The sequence below is a fragment of the Amphiura filiformis genome, chromosome 8, assembly GCF_039555335.1.
Source record: "Amphiura filiformis chromosome 8, Afil_fr2py, whole genome shotgun sequence".
Lineage (NCBI taxonomy): Eukaryota > Metazoa > Echinodermata > Ophiuroidea > Amphilepidida > Amphiuridae > Amphiura > Amphiura filiformis.
Genome location: NC_092635.1, coordinates 10,277,468 through 10,292,370, shown reverse-complemented (window position 1 = coordinate 10,292,370; position 14,903 = coordinate 10,277,468). Strand labels below are relative to the sequence as shown.

General features: G+C 35.0%; 1 protein-coding gene across 1 annotated transcript in view; it reads left to right on the top strand.

The window, feature by feature from the left end:
* LOC140158591 (trafficking protein particle complex subunit 9-like) overlaps positions 1-14,903 on the top strand; it is a 124,047-nt gene that overhangs the window by 28,385 nt on the left and 80,759 nt on the right. Inside the window, 5 exon segments of the mRNA XM_072181742.1 lie at positions 410-489; positions 2,226-2,369; positions 6,235-6,377; positions 7,359-7,501; positions 9,311-9,421. Coding sequence (XP_072037843.1) covers positions 410-489; positions 2,226-2,369; positions 6,235-6,377; positions 7,359-7,501; positions 9,311-9,421 — 621 coding nt within the window.

The following is a 14,903-nucleotide window of genomic DNA, read 5'->3' as shown; positions in this document are numbered from 1 at the left end:
AACCTTGACCTTGCCTAGCAACGACCGTGTGATTGGTCAATTCTCAAAAGCTCTGTTTTGCGCCGGTATTTGCGTAGTACGCTCGGCGCAAATAACTGTGCGTACCCAAGTTGGCTCTCATGATCGAGAATTTAATATTTTGGCTATAATCACCGACTTTTTGTACACATATCTATAAATTATTGAATACATTGATATTTTCTTACCCCAATGACAGTTTTATGCTAAAATTGAGCACTTTCTCAAATTGAAATATATATGTGAATATATGAATAGCATAAGAGTACATTTTATTGTTGTCTGGAGTAACAGGTGCTACATTTATTCATTAATTTTTCACACAGTAAAAGCAATTGTGATGCAACAAGTTGTTCATTGCTCATTCCATTCCATTTGTTGTTTCCTTTAGCTGCGAGTGTGAAGTTAAATTACTAAATGGTGGCAAAGTTGCAGTAGAATCACTTGATCTTCATGTTAGTCCTACATCAGGTGAGTGCATGAATAGCAATAACGTTTCCACATACGGATGAACCCAGATAACTAGAAACTGATCCTTTAATGTATTATACTGACTATAGACGAATCCAACAAGCCAAGTGATGGTCAGAATTCAGTCGGCCATTACTGGGTCCCGTCTGTACCAAACTGGTGTTGTTACTGCCCAATTGGGTGGATTAAATCCGCTTAAAAATCGGTGTTGAATTGTATTGTGTTGAAAACTTTCATCATTCCTTTGTCTACGTGTAACACGGGTGATGGAATGCAGTTTAATATCCCTGCCAAGGCCACATCATTTCACATTTTAGGTGGGATAGAGCTAACGGGGGACCCAGCTATGGCTGCCAGTGAGGTGTAGGACTGTGTGAAATTGGATTCGTCTATAGAAAGCAACATTATCAACATATTTGAAGTACTAAGCCAAGTTTACCATGTTTGCTCCCTTGAAGAAATCCATCAATCTCAATCGTAACCAAAATCAGGCTTTTCATCACCAACTGTGTAACAGTGCTTTTATATGGCTGTGAATCCTGGGGAATATTTGGTGACATGGAAAATAAGATATTTGCATTTGACACATCTTGCTCAAGTGTCTTGACTGTGTGAGCAATGCTATGATACACAAACACCCAGCCTCTCATCAACCTAGTACACCAGTACGACAAAGGACAAGCTATCTGACTTATAATCTGTTACAAGGTTCCTTTTATGCTGTAAACCATCGCGTATATGTCCACAACATCAAGTATGTGCATAGGACCTTATGGAAAATAGTACGGACTGGATGGTTAGCAGTACGCTTAATTTGTAAAAAGGAGTTCTGCAAAAAATTATATATGCATAAGCTGTTGTGGGATACCAGCAAGGATTACCTCCAGATGCTATTGTGTCACTAGTTATGGATCATGGTGCTTGCAAAAACTGTAATCACTTTCCTCCCAAATTACGTCATGCGTGGCTCGTTACCACCAGCTCTTGCACAAGATACTCTTACTCTGTCCTCAGTTTTGCCTCTCATAATTAGGTACTTTTTTTTTTATCTTTTCTTTACCCTGAGTATATATTCCAAGGCAAATTTAAGTATCCCTCTGTCCTTTCATATGGCTCAGCAACAATGCCAACATAGGGACAGTTTGTAGAAATCTCTTCTTTTTCTGTATGCGGAAATTATAATGATAAGTACCAGGTAATCAAAAACATCTGTTGTTTTGTTAAGAAATTGTATAATTTATTAACTTGATCATGGTTGAATTCGGGAAAATTATAGGTCTTCCAGCTATGCAAGAATGTAATTCATTGGACATTTGCTTCAGCATAGAGCTGCATCAGTGAAAGAGTATCATTAGGCCTAGGCAAAAAACACAATTTTTTGAAGCATAAAACAAGATCCAAAATATCAAAAATCAAGAAAAGCATGATTTCCCTGAAAAATGGCACAAATAGCTTTAAACCGCTCGAAAATATTTTTCTAGTAAGTACACTGCTTGGGAACTTTCTTAAAAAGTAAGATAGTTGGTTAATAGCAAGAATCGTGGCATGAAAAGCGAGATCTCGTTTTTTGCTGGGCTTTAAGTATCATTGAGTGCCTGTTTTCTGAAGGTTTATGATCAGTTATATGTTTGATTAAAGTGGGAAAATAAATTTCTTGGTTGGATATTCCAACTAAGAGGGTGTTTGAGTTATTTTTTATTAATAACTGTTTGTTATTTCCAACTTTTTCTTTCCAGATTCCAAACTACAAGAAATTTTTAGTTGGAGCATAGAGAATATAGAAACTCAGTTACCTCTGCAACCAGGCAACCAGATCTTATTCACCTTGTATATCAAGTCTATAGGTGACTTTATAGCTAGAAATGCACATAGTGTTGATGGTAAGTCCAATGTGTTAACCGACAAAGTTGGATTCAAGTGAGGTAAAAGATTGATGATCAGAGTGAAGTATCTACACTCTTTGTCAGAGAGCTTTGGCACTTTTTTACTGGTGTAGAGCATGTACTGCATATGGAAGTGGGGGTCCAGATTGGATAGTTGAATCATGTCATGACATACTGGCATTCATTTACTGAACAAGGCCTGTTGCATACTGTGATCCAGATGTGATCTGGTTCTTTTCCTGTGATAAGCAAATTGGGTGATGTTCAGGTCTGTTTTGAAGTATGTGTGGCCTGCCAAGCAGTATTGGGCCATTCTTATTGAAATCCATACAAACCCTAGACTAACTCCATCAGCCGTCTACACTGTGCATGTACTGTGTTATGCTTCGTAATGAATAACTTACAGTTTATATCATGTCAGACTTCTGAAAATATTCGATGTGACTTCAGTTGTGCACTGCACTGAAGTTCTATAAACAACAAACTCTGCCATAATGTCAATTTGGACATTACTGCGCATGCCCTTTGCCACAATAATCCTGTTGTAAAGTCAATCACATTTTTTCCACATTGTTTTCTCAGTCGTCAACCTAGAGAGTTGACACATGAGGGCAGCAGTCTAATACAAACCCTATAGAAGACATGACCTTAATCTTCCACACTGGGTGTGTGAATTTCAGATGGGATTACCTGAATGGGTGACTCCATTTGAAATCTACACCTCCTGTGTAGGAGATTAAGGACTTGTCTACCATAGGGGGTGAATTGATTTCAAGTGGAATAGTCTGTTGAAAGACTTTTTTTTCAAAACTTTACTTTGTTGATTGAGAGACGGGCAAAATTAGCAGGCAAAAACAATAAAATTGATAAGAAATTGGGCTATAAATAAAGTTGACAACTTTTTGCAACGAAGAATGCTATGGTTAAAAGGATGTTAGCAAGTACTTGGTTACTTGGCATGTTGATGACAATTGAACCCAATCATCGAACTTCCTCCTTTGAATAACATTTAAGATAATTTCTCATGTGAAGTGACTTATTAACATTATATACCATATTCGGTCCATTAACCATAGGTATCCCTGGATTTTTGTTTATTTGTTGTCTTGTTTAATTGTAACACTTTAGGTTGGTAAACTGTTCTTTTCTTATTAATTACATTCAAATTCCTCTTGTAACGAGCAATCGTTCCCCATTATGTTTATTTGTTCTTGTGCAGGATGCGTAGCCCCATTTTCTACTTTACTTGGAATACAATTTATATTAAATGAGATTGATGACTACTAGTGTTCAGAATATCTTATAATAGTGCCTTTAGTCTTGATCAAAATTAATAGTTTTCAGAGAGGTCAATATGAATTAGGTGGCCATGGGTTTCCTCTGGCAGCGAACAAACATTCCCCCATGATGTTGATTTGTTCTTGTGTAGGATGCGTAGCCCCATTACTTGGAATACATACAGGGTATCCCTGAAAGAACTGTATTGTCGGAAACGTAATTGTTTGGCCATTTTAACGCAACAACTAAAAATAAATAAATACTAGGTGTGGTTGAGGAATTAATCAGCTATCAGATACTTTTTTAATTTTAACAATTGACATTAACATTCTTGAAATATAAGAATTTTATGAAACTCCCTCATTTTCAAGCCTTTCCACAGATTCAAATATCAATCAAAGATATAGTCAGAGTGCTAAGGCCATCTTGATTCAATAATTCGTCTCAAAGCCCCCGCGTGCATTAGTGAAATAGCCTGTGTTTTCGCATTATTCCCGCTGGATTGAGTAAATTTCCCTTCTTTTTCTGCTGCTTTATGTTTTTCCCGGTCCACCACACAAAAATCTTACGTCTGACATCATCAGACGTCAATGCGTAGGCCTAAACCTCAATAACATTTTTCTTCATCTCGACCACAGTGCAACCATACTGAGAGATGAAAAGGTGGTCTATTTTTGCCGCATACACAAAGTAAAAATTTTTTTTAAAAAAACTGCACTTCGTATTAGGTTTTTAACTTGGGACGAACTATTAAGATTAAAAATTAAGATGGCCAAATCACATGATGCACCTGTTGTCATTGATAGATATTGACTCTGTGGAAAGGCTTGAAAATGAAGGAGTTTCATAAAATTCTTATATTTCAAGAACAGAGCGGTCAATTGTCGAAATTCAAAAAGTATGTGATAGCTGATATATTCCTCAACATTGCCAGTTATTTATTTACATTGGATTCATGCGTTAAAATGCCCCAAAAAAAATCAATTTCTGACGATACAGTTCTTTCAGGGACACCCTGTATTATATTAAATGAGATTGATGACTACTAGTATTCAAAATATTATAAATATAGTACCTTGTGACTTAATCAAAATTAATAGTTTGCAGTGAGTGTAATATGAACTAAGTGACTATGGTCACACAAACAGGTTTTTTTATTTGTTCTTGTGCAGGAAGTTTAGCTCAACTTTACTTGGAATACATATTATTAAATGAGATTGATCACTACTAGTGTTCAAAATATTATAAATATAGTACATTTTGACTTAATCAAAATTACAAGTTTGCAGTGAGTGTAATATGAACTAAGTGACTATGGTCACACATACAGGTTTTTTATTTGTTCTTGTGCAGGAAGTTTAGCTCAACTTTACTTGGAATACATATTATTAAATGAGATTGATCACTACTAGTGTTCAAAATATTATAAATATAGTACATTTTGACTTAATCAAAATTAATAGTTTGCAGTGAGTGTAACATGAACTAAGTGACTATGGTCACACAAACAGGTTTTTTTATTTGTTCTTGTGCAGGAAGTTTAGCCCAACTTTACTTGGAATACATATTATTAAATGAGATTGAGCGCTACTAGTATTCAGAATATCTTAATATAGTACCTTTTGTCTCAAGCAAAATGAATAGTTTCCAGTGAGTGTAACATGAACTAAGTGACTATGGTCACACAAACAGTTTAAAAATATCTAAAAAAGAGAAAGTAGGTTATAAATTATAAAAGGTTTCCTTTAAACAATGCTGTTTTACTTGTAATACATACTATACTAAACAAGATTAATCACTACTTGTATTCAGAATATCTTAATATAGTACCATTTGTTTTGACAAAAATTAATAGTTCGCAAAAACAGACGAAGGTCTCAAAAACAGGATGCATGGTTACAAAATCAAAATGTGTCCTTTATATGAAATATAATACATATAGTACTTTGATTCATCAAGTTAACATAATTATACAAGAGGGTTTAAGTGCATTTTACATTTAAGTTATTGGTTACATAAAACATAGATCACACCAAAAAAGTTTTTTGAGATGTGCAAAAATAATATAACATTTGGCAATGACCTGAATGATACCTGATATATACTTTTTTTAAATACTTATACTCAAATGGCTCCTTTGAATAATAGGCTACATGAATATGTATGACCTGCTGGCTCTGCAAAAATAAAAAGTTCTTTTGGTCCGAAAGAAGTACCTGGCAATAATGAATGTGAAATTATTATTGAGTTATTTGGGAGGTTTGTGGTTCGCTATGCATTTACATAGCTGTTAAATATGTCAACAATCACAAAATATTATAACTAATGAAAGATTAGAACCAAAAATGACTTTGTGAAGCACCCATGTAATGAATATGGTACTTAAAATTTGCTTTAATTTTCTTAATTTCTAAGTCTAATTTTGGGGAAAGCAAGCTTCATATTTCGTTGAAGCATTTTATGTGAGATCCTTGGTATAAAAATTTAACAGTTAATTTATAGGGATTTAGATATTGTGCATTGCCATGCTATTACTATTGTCAGGCTTATGTGTGATGAGTTATTTTTTTCTTTGTAACCTCAGACATTCCAGCAACTCCTACTCCATCTAGTTCAAATACTAAGCCTCATCTGGGTACTCCAAAGAGATCAGCATCTACATCCCATCTAGAGATGAGTAAACAAGAAGGCAACCCAGATATTATAGATCCAGATAGTCTACAGAGGGTAGGTACACTAATTATACTGTAGCTACAAGACCAAGATAAGGTCATTTTAATTTAATAGTAAGTCTCAAAGCCCCTGTGTGTATTAGGAAAATCGCCCGCTTTTTGCGTGTTAAACTTGCCAGATTGAGTGAATTTAATTTTTTTTGCCGCGGTTTTATTTTTTTCAAAATCCGCCACAACAAATCTCACGTCTGACATTGTGATACATCAAAATAGCCTAAATCGTAAATCTCAATAACATTCTTCATTTTGACCACAGTGAAACCTCCTTGAGAGATGAAAAGGTGGTCTATTCTTGTCAAAAAGCTCGTTCCACAGATAAAAAAAATGTATGTAAAAAAAAAACGTTAAAAAAAAGCCGCATTAAGCATTGGGTTGGGAAGGGCTTTGAAACAAACTATTAAATTAAGATGGCCTAAGAAGCAGAAAAAAGATCTCATCAAGAATCAGCTTTTGCTTAAAATTCAAAATATCACCTGTTTCTCAAGTCAATAAATATCTGATTAAAGAGTTCAATGCTACACTAGCTTTCGCTCACATTTAATGTTTTCACTAGATTGACAAGCGTCTTCAGTAGATAGTGATGCTGTGATGATATCTCGTCTACAATCGGGATAGTCCTTTTTGATGATGTCATGTGATTGACAGTATGGCATCATAGGATGTTACGATGTAGTGTCACTCCCTGGGCATCAGCAGGTTATCACATATAGGATCTTTTTAGAACTTGATCAGGCAACTGAGTAGTACTACCAAGAAGGACAATCCCAATTGTAGACAAGATATTAAACATCACAGCATCACCATCTGCTGAAGATGCTAGTACATCTGGTGAAAACATTCCAGGTGAGCGAAAAATAGTTTAGTGTTGAAGTTAAACTCTTAAAATCATTTTATCTACCACTACGTATGAATATCCACTTGTATAATAAATATCTGATTTATCAGTAATATCAGTCTCTGGTGTTGTTTTACACAGGTAATTGAAGGCACGTTAAGAATACAGTATTCAGGTGGACCAGGGAAGGAGGATGGTTATCACAGAGAAGCCAGTGTATTATTAAGAGTTCATATCAAACCATCATTAGTTTTCACACAATGGACTGCTATACCTGCAACTGAGTAAGTACCACCAACAAGCAATATTTGGCTATTCAAGGTGAAATCAATACACCTCCTATGGAAGGCATGACCTTAATCTGCCACACGGGGGTGTAGATTTTGAATGGAGTCACCTATTTGGGTAACCCCATTTGAGATTCACACTTCCTGTGTGGCAGATTAAGGTCATGTCTTCCACAGGGGGTGTATGGATTTCAACTGGAATAGTCCATTGCAAGTTGTAACATTGAAGTATGTTTACAGGCCACACTGCTAAGTGTATGATAACCGTTGGATGCTTACAGTATAAACCCTTTACCAATTATAATCACACATGCTCAGGACTTCAACATTCGGTATATAGTCTCCTGAGACACCAATGGCTCTTCACACAAACCATCTGCCAATTGTAACATAATGCTGTAGTCATCAAAACCAATTACCTCTGATCTCAGCCAAAACACCTATCAAAGTATACAGTAAGCCAAAAAATTAAGGTACCAGTTATGTTCATCCCCTGTATATCCTAAACAAAGACAAATGTGTAAGATTAAAACAAGCAGCCAGTACTGTACTCTTTAGCTCTGATTTAAGACCTTATTTGTTGAAATTGGTTGAGAATAAAAGGAATAGTGATCTAAAAACTAATGAAGAAACGAAATCAAAAGTTGCACTTTTGGGTTCTAATCAATGAAAGCACAATGCTAGTTTTAACGTGCTAATCAATGGAAGCATGGCGCTAATTCTCTTGTTCACGAACGCTTTGTGTACAAATCAATAGGGCATGCAGTGGGGCAAACTGCAACTTTTAAATTGGCATCTTCCTTGGGTTTTTGGATCGTCATGTCTTTATTTCTTGAAAATTCGAGCTAAAAGATGCAGCTATTGGCTGCTGGTTCCAATTATGACATATCTGTCTTTGTTTAGGATATACAGGGGATGACCATAACTGGTACCTTAATTCTTTGGCTTACTATATAATGCTGTAGTTATCAAAACCAATTACCTCTGATCTCAGCCAAAACACATATCAAAGTATATTCTCATAGAGAAACCATAATTGAAAACATTTGAAATACAACAGTTACCATCGGATTGCACTTCACAACAGTATACGACCATAGTAAAGTGTTTCCATTTGAACTGTTGAATGCGATGTCAACAATTGGGTCCACTGATACAGCCACGCTGACTGTAGGAGTTAACTTTTTCAAAACTTTTTCCAGGGTAGACATACCCCCTAGAACTTGGAATTCCAGAGTGTAAGACTCTGAAACCATTGATTAACATATAATATCATGACTGAGACCCACAAAAGGTATATAAACTACTGGCGCATACAAATTTTCCAGATGCTAACTTGTTTGATCGACAATCAACAATGACAAATCAAAACACAATCGTGCCCCAAAGTCCTCATGAGTTGGCAACTCCCATTGGTTCACAGGCCATGCCAACAACAACAACTGCCCAGCATTTACCTAACCCGGAACAAAATGGAACAAAGGAATCATCCATTTTCTCAGCATGGGTAAAGTTTACAGGGTCTTTAATATTGATCAATGAAATTGAATCTGTATAGGCCGCAGTAGAAAGTAGGCTGGCTTTTGCTTAAAAAATATAGTAATAATAATGTACAAGTTTTTTTTGCGTCAGATGGACCAGTAAGTTTATATATGATGCAGAATATATTATATTTTTGTTTCATACAGTCCCCATCAACTCTCCCTGATAAATAGGGCTGAAACTGAGGCTACTACATTATATAGGACAAATAATGTCCTAGTTGACAGCATCTTACTAATGGTATCGATTTCCTTAACTTTTCAGCCCTAGACAGTTTCATCTAGTATTGGACACATTAAATGCCAGTGGCAATGATATGGAGGTGCAATATGGTGACCAGTGCACATTAGCACTACAAAGTCACCAAAGTAAAAGGTATGTGAATCAGACTTACTACAGTATTTTGCAAAGATCTTTCGCTCTGCCCGATTTGGCGCTGTTTATAGTAATTATAAACAGGAAGTGAGGTTCTGATTGGCTAATTGAATCACATCGGCACCTCATTCGCTGAACAAGCTGTGGACGCAGGCATGACCTAGTGGTGATCAGGACAAGCAATTGGCTAGTGCAAAAGGTCTTTGCAAGATACTGTAGTACACTTAAGGTCCTGGCTAATTCATTATGGTAGGACTTAATGCGGCTGTGTACTCTAGACATTGTTTCTTTCGCGAAATTGAGTTTTTTTGATATGTTTGTACTTTGTTATGTTTTTTATAAATACAAGGAATGAAAATCCAGATTTGTAAACTCCAACTGCAATATTTTAAGGATTTTATTTCACTATTCCACTCGTGTTTGAAATTGAAAAGGAAAGAAAATCTTTGTTGTACCAGCAGGGTACATTTTGCATAACAACGCATCGCGTTGCGCATTGCGCAATGTGTTAACGCACAAATACGCTACGCATACGCGACGCTTATCTGCATGCGCGGCGCATCTTATGGAAAAGCACTGATTTCACAAAAATCTAGTGGTCAAATGGCTCCGTTTTAGCTGATAAAAATGTGGGTTTTTTCAAGTTTCTTTCCCCCGATTTAAATATCAAGTTTTGAATGGATTTCGCTCAAACTTCTCAAGGGGCCGTGGATTTACCCGATGTTCATGTAATGTAAGGTAGAAAAACGAAAACTGCCGCATTCTCCTGTGAGATTCGATGAAAGTGCAAAATGTGACCACTTTAAACTTCAACGGCCATTATTTCAATGTTCATTTTCTCGGTAAAATGACGATTTAGGTACGATAACTCAATAAATACAGCATCTATATGTAAGCAAATATGATCATCGAAGAAGCATGATCGATTTCGAGAAACGGTTGTCCCATTTTTTATATTTTGGTCTATTTCGATTTTAGGCATCATTTTGTGCAAATAGGCGTTTGTGAATTTTAAAAAGTTCATTTTGATGCCTTATATGGTCAATATCTCAAAAAATAAGGCCAATATCAAAAAACTAAAAAAAAAACGTTTTTGGAATGGAGTCTCAAGATTAAGATAAAAACAAAATAAAATATTTTGGAAAGAGTGTTTTTTTGTTATGATGTACCAAACAAATATTGCCAAAAACTCACTTTTTTGTGATTTTCTTCATAACTGTTGTTTTTACACCAAATCTATATTTATATTAAGATTCATTGATGTCTTGCCTTTATAAAAATGTATGCTTTTATATGTCTTGCGCGAATAATTACAAAGTTATTGCACTTTTACTACATGCATGTCTGAGAGTACACAGCTGCCTTAATTGTTGCATATTGAATGGGACACAACGAATATAATGTGTAACAAAAGAAAACATTCATTCTACAGTAAATATAACATGAGACGTAAGCAATATATGATTAGATACGTGAATAACAGATATAATATTGTTTTAGTACCTACTTTTGTGTCATAGATAGCAGGTCCAATATTTTGAGTAGTGGATACTGAGTGAAGCATACTTATCTTATCATTCCTCCAATTGTAGGTCCTTTCTGTCATTTTGTTATATTCAACAATGCCAAAAAAATTCTAGCTGCAGAAAGAAATGATAAGATTTTGATATTTTCAGTGAAATGAAATACTTATAAAGTGTATAATTTAAAATGAATTGAATTTAAAAAATTGTTTTCTTTTTCTTTTTCACAATTGTTATTACCGTAACCACTCGGGTATAAGCCCACCTTCGGCTATAAGCCCACCCCCTATTTTTCAAAACATTCTGGGAACAAGGGTGCACTCGGGTATAGGCCCAGTTGTAAAGTTCACAACACTTTTAAAAGCATGTATAAAAAATATCAGTTGATCATTAACATTCCATACTTATAATTTTTTTTAAATTGACACAGATGATAGAAAATATTGGTACATTAACACCAGGCATATGCAAATGGGGATGATTGTTCTTATTTTTAAATTCAAGTACTAGCCCCTCCCCGGTTATAAGCCCACCCCCATTTTTGAAGTGAAATCAGCTATCTAGGGGGGTGGGCTTATACCCGAGTGGTTACGGTACTTGGGTAACATAATGATAAGAATACTTTCAGGCTGAACAATAAACTTCTCATTTGTTACTAAAATTAAAATTTCTTGAATCTGGAATTTGCACCAAACCAGAAAATTGATAATTAAATTTGTCAAAATAAGGAAAAGAGCAGATATTTAGTTTTTTACCCGTGTGACTTTAATTTGAGACTCAAGTGACCCTAATAGGTATTAATAACGGGCCACCTGAGGATTAATTATATATGTCTGTGACCCACTTATCACAGAAATCTGTTATTTGTCTTCAACAGATATCTGGAGGCTCATTGAGCAAATATTTCAATGAAGAAAACCCTAATTTCCCACAAGACTATTAACAGTTTTGATTGCTTAAGTATCAGTGAATCATGAAAAATACCAATCTATACATTTCAATTCAGACTTATGAAAATGAATATTTTGAGATTTAATGTGGTAGGCATCGAGTTTCCCAAATTTCCAAGAGGTTTCAATTTGGGAAATTTAATTATGACTAATATTTGTACACATCTTTCATGAAAAAGAAAAAACGATACCATAAGATAATTGCCACAAAAAAGTGAGCCTTTGCTTATCTTTGAAACAAACAATTAACAAAAAGCAAAATACACAAACCAAATCTTTTAGTTAAAGGAAGGTGACCTGATATATTTGGAAAATCAAATTCTTTAAAACTTACCTATAACATAAAATGTCGTCCCTTTCAAACATTCATGCATAAAGAACATGTAAATGTTCCTTGTAAATATGACTAATTCCTTATTGACTAATTCCTTATGGAATTACTGACATTTTATTCAGCATGATTTTGGTAGTCTACAGTGTTTTTATTAATGATAATCATCATGATCATGTAATAAATTGATATCAAATGAGAGATCCTATTTTTCTCATTAACATATTGAAATTAGGAGTTCCAAATCGGTATATTTCCAAAGATATGATCAAAAAACTGTTGAATTAGTCTAAAATATGGTATACTACATTTGAGACTAATTGGACAGTTTTTTGATGATTTCTCCGGAAATATACCAATTTGGAATGCCTAATTTCAGCATGTTGATGAGAAAAATATGAGCTTTCACCTGATACCAAAATCAGCATTTTGATGAGGTAAAGGGAGGGGATGAGGTTGTCAATCAGGTTACCCACCTTTAAAAAACTGTATTAAATACCTGAAATTTATAACGAAACATGCCTTGAAAAGAAATCTTTACCAATCTGTGCTACATAGGGTCATTCCAGTTGAAATCCATACACCCCCTAATGCCCTATGCAAGACATGACCTTTATCTTCAAATCTTCAAATAGGGTTACCTGAATGTGTGACTCCATTTGAAATACACACTCCATGTGTAGAAGAGTAAGGTCATGTCTTCCATAAGGGGTGTATGGATTTCAACTGGAATAGCCCACAAGGCAACAGGTGTGTCCTGATTTATATCAATCCATAGATAGTGTAACAAATAAGTACTATATATATCTGTGCTCACAACTATACAGCAGCATAATATTGATAAAGCTAATGGAATTCATGGGCAACAATACGATGTGTAGCACTTGATTAGAGCTTGAAATAATATTTGACACTGTGCAAATGAACAACTGGTTTATTTTCACAGAAAGGTAAAGATTGCCCTACATTAGCAAGTGTAAGAGATAGATGGGATAAAAATAGATGAGAGTTTTACTCAAGGATATGTGCAATATGAAGAGATGAGATGAGAAATACAATATATGAAAAGGCTGCCCTGTTTATACTTTGTATGGCAGGCATTTGTGCAATGCCACTAGGGTGCAGTGACAAAACCTTGTATCTCACTTTTCATTGAAAATTAGATTTTTACTGTTTTTTTAATTGATTTTGTAGCTGGCAAAACCTTGTATGACTATCTGTAAAAATAAACCTACAGTGACCTTATTTTCACAATTGTACTGACAAAAACATCTGTCTTGTAGTTATACATAGTTGCAAGGTTTGATCAGTACACGTGTCAGCCAATAGTGTAAGGAATGTGCAAAAACCTTGTATCTCCTTGTTCTTACAATGACTAGCAAAGCGAATACCAAACACGTTTCTTGACAAAGGAAGGCAGTTATTTGTACTAAAATTTCAAGACAGTGGATTTTGCCATCCTGAAATTTTCATTTTTTGGATGTCACCCCAAAACTATTTATATGAGATACCATTGTTAATTACTAATGGGCTTTAATTAAAATGAGTATAGTATTAAAAATAACTACTATTAATTCAAGAAAAAAAACCCAGGTACTTCAGATTTAAAATACCATTATCAATAACAACATTGACAAAAACAGCATAGGACAGCACATGATGAATATCATGTGCTATATACCCGGGCTCTTGATGAGATGAAAAAACTGTCATTGTAAGATGACCAGTGTAAATATTATGTTGTCAAGATAGAGACAGAAGATGACATAGACAGCAAATAGTCAACAGTGTCTTGAGGGAAATGTTGTCTACAATCTATACCTGTGTCAGAATTGAGATCAAAAGATTATTTTTTTTACACATGTATAGTAGGAAACCGATATATAGATCAGGAGGTTGTATCTAAGAGGATTTTATTTCTTTGTTTTGGCAAAATTTTAGTAATGTTTAATACACTGTTCTCCCAGCTGTTTCATGAGGTCAGTTGGTAAAGCATTGTGCCAGTAACTGAAGGTCCTGGGGTCAAATCCTTAAAGGATGTCTCTGGCAGTCACAACATTATACCTTATATGTTATAAAAATAATAACACAAATCACAAAGTTTTATTTAAAACAAACTCATGTCATATTGATCATCAAAACGAATAAAAACAGCCGGCTCTGAACACGCGATATTCAAAATTCCCACCGCCGAAATTGTCTAGTGCAATGACGTCATGGTTATTTCTGCTCAATTGTTGTCACCCTTCATTGTATTTACTGGTATGTCATTGCACTGAACAATTTCGGCGCCCGGGGTGCTTGATAATTAGAGAATAAAGGTATTGGTTTTAGCCACTGGAGTGCATCTATCGTCTCATATAATACGGGCAACATCATTATTGACGTCGCCAGTGTTATGACGTCGCCCGTGTTATATAAGATGATAGATGCACGACATCGGCTAAAAACAATACCTTTATTCTCATTCTTAAACACTTCAATTCAAATAGAAATATCATAAGTATTACAAATTTTAATCAAATTAAATCCCACATTTTACAAGGAACTACCTAGGGCTTAAATGGATCAGTCCTGTTGTTGCTATGCGCCTCCGATTGGTTCAAATAGCGAGCACGCGTATCACGTTGATGCACACGCGCTGACCTGTGTGATATCGTGTTTTATCATTCAGTAGA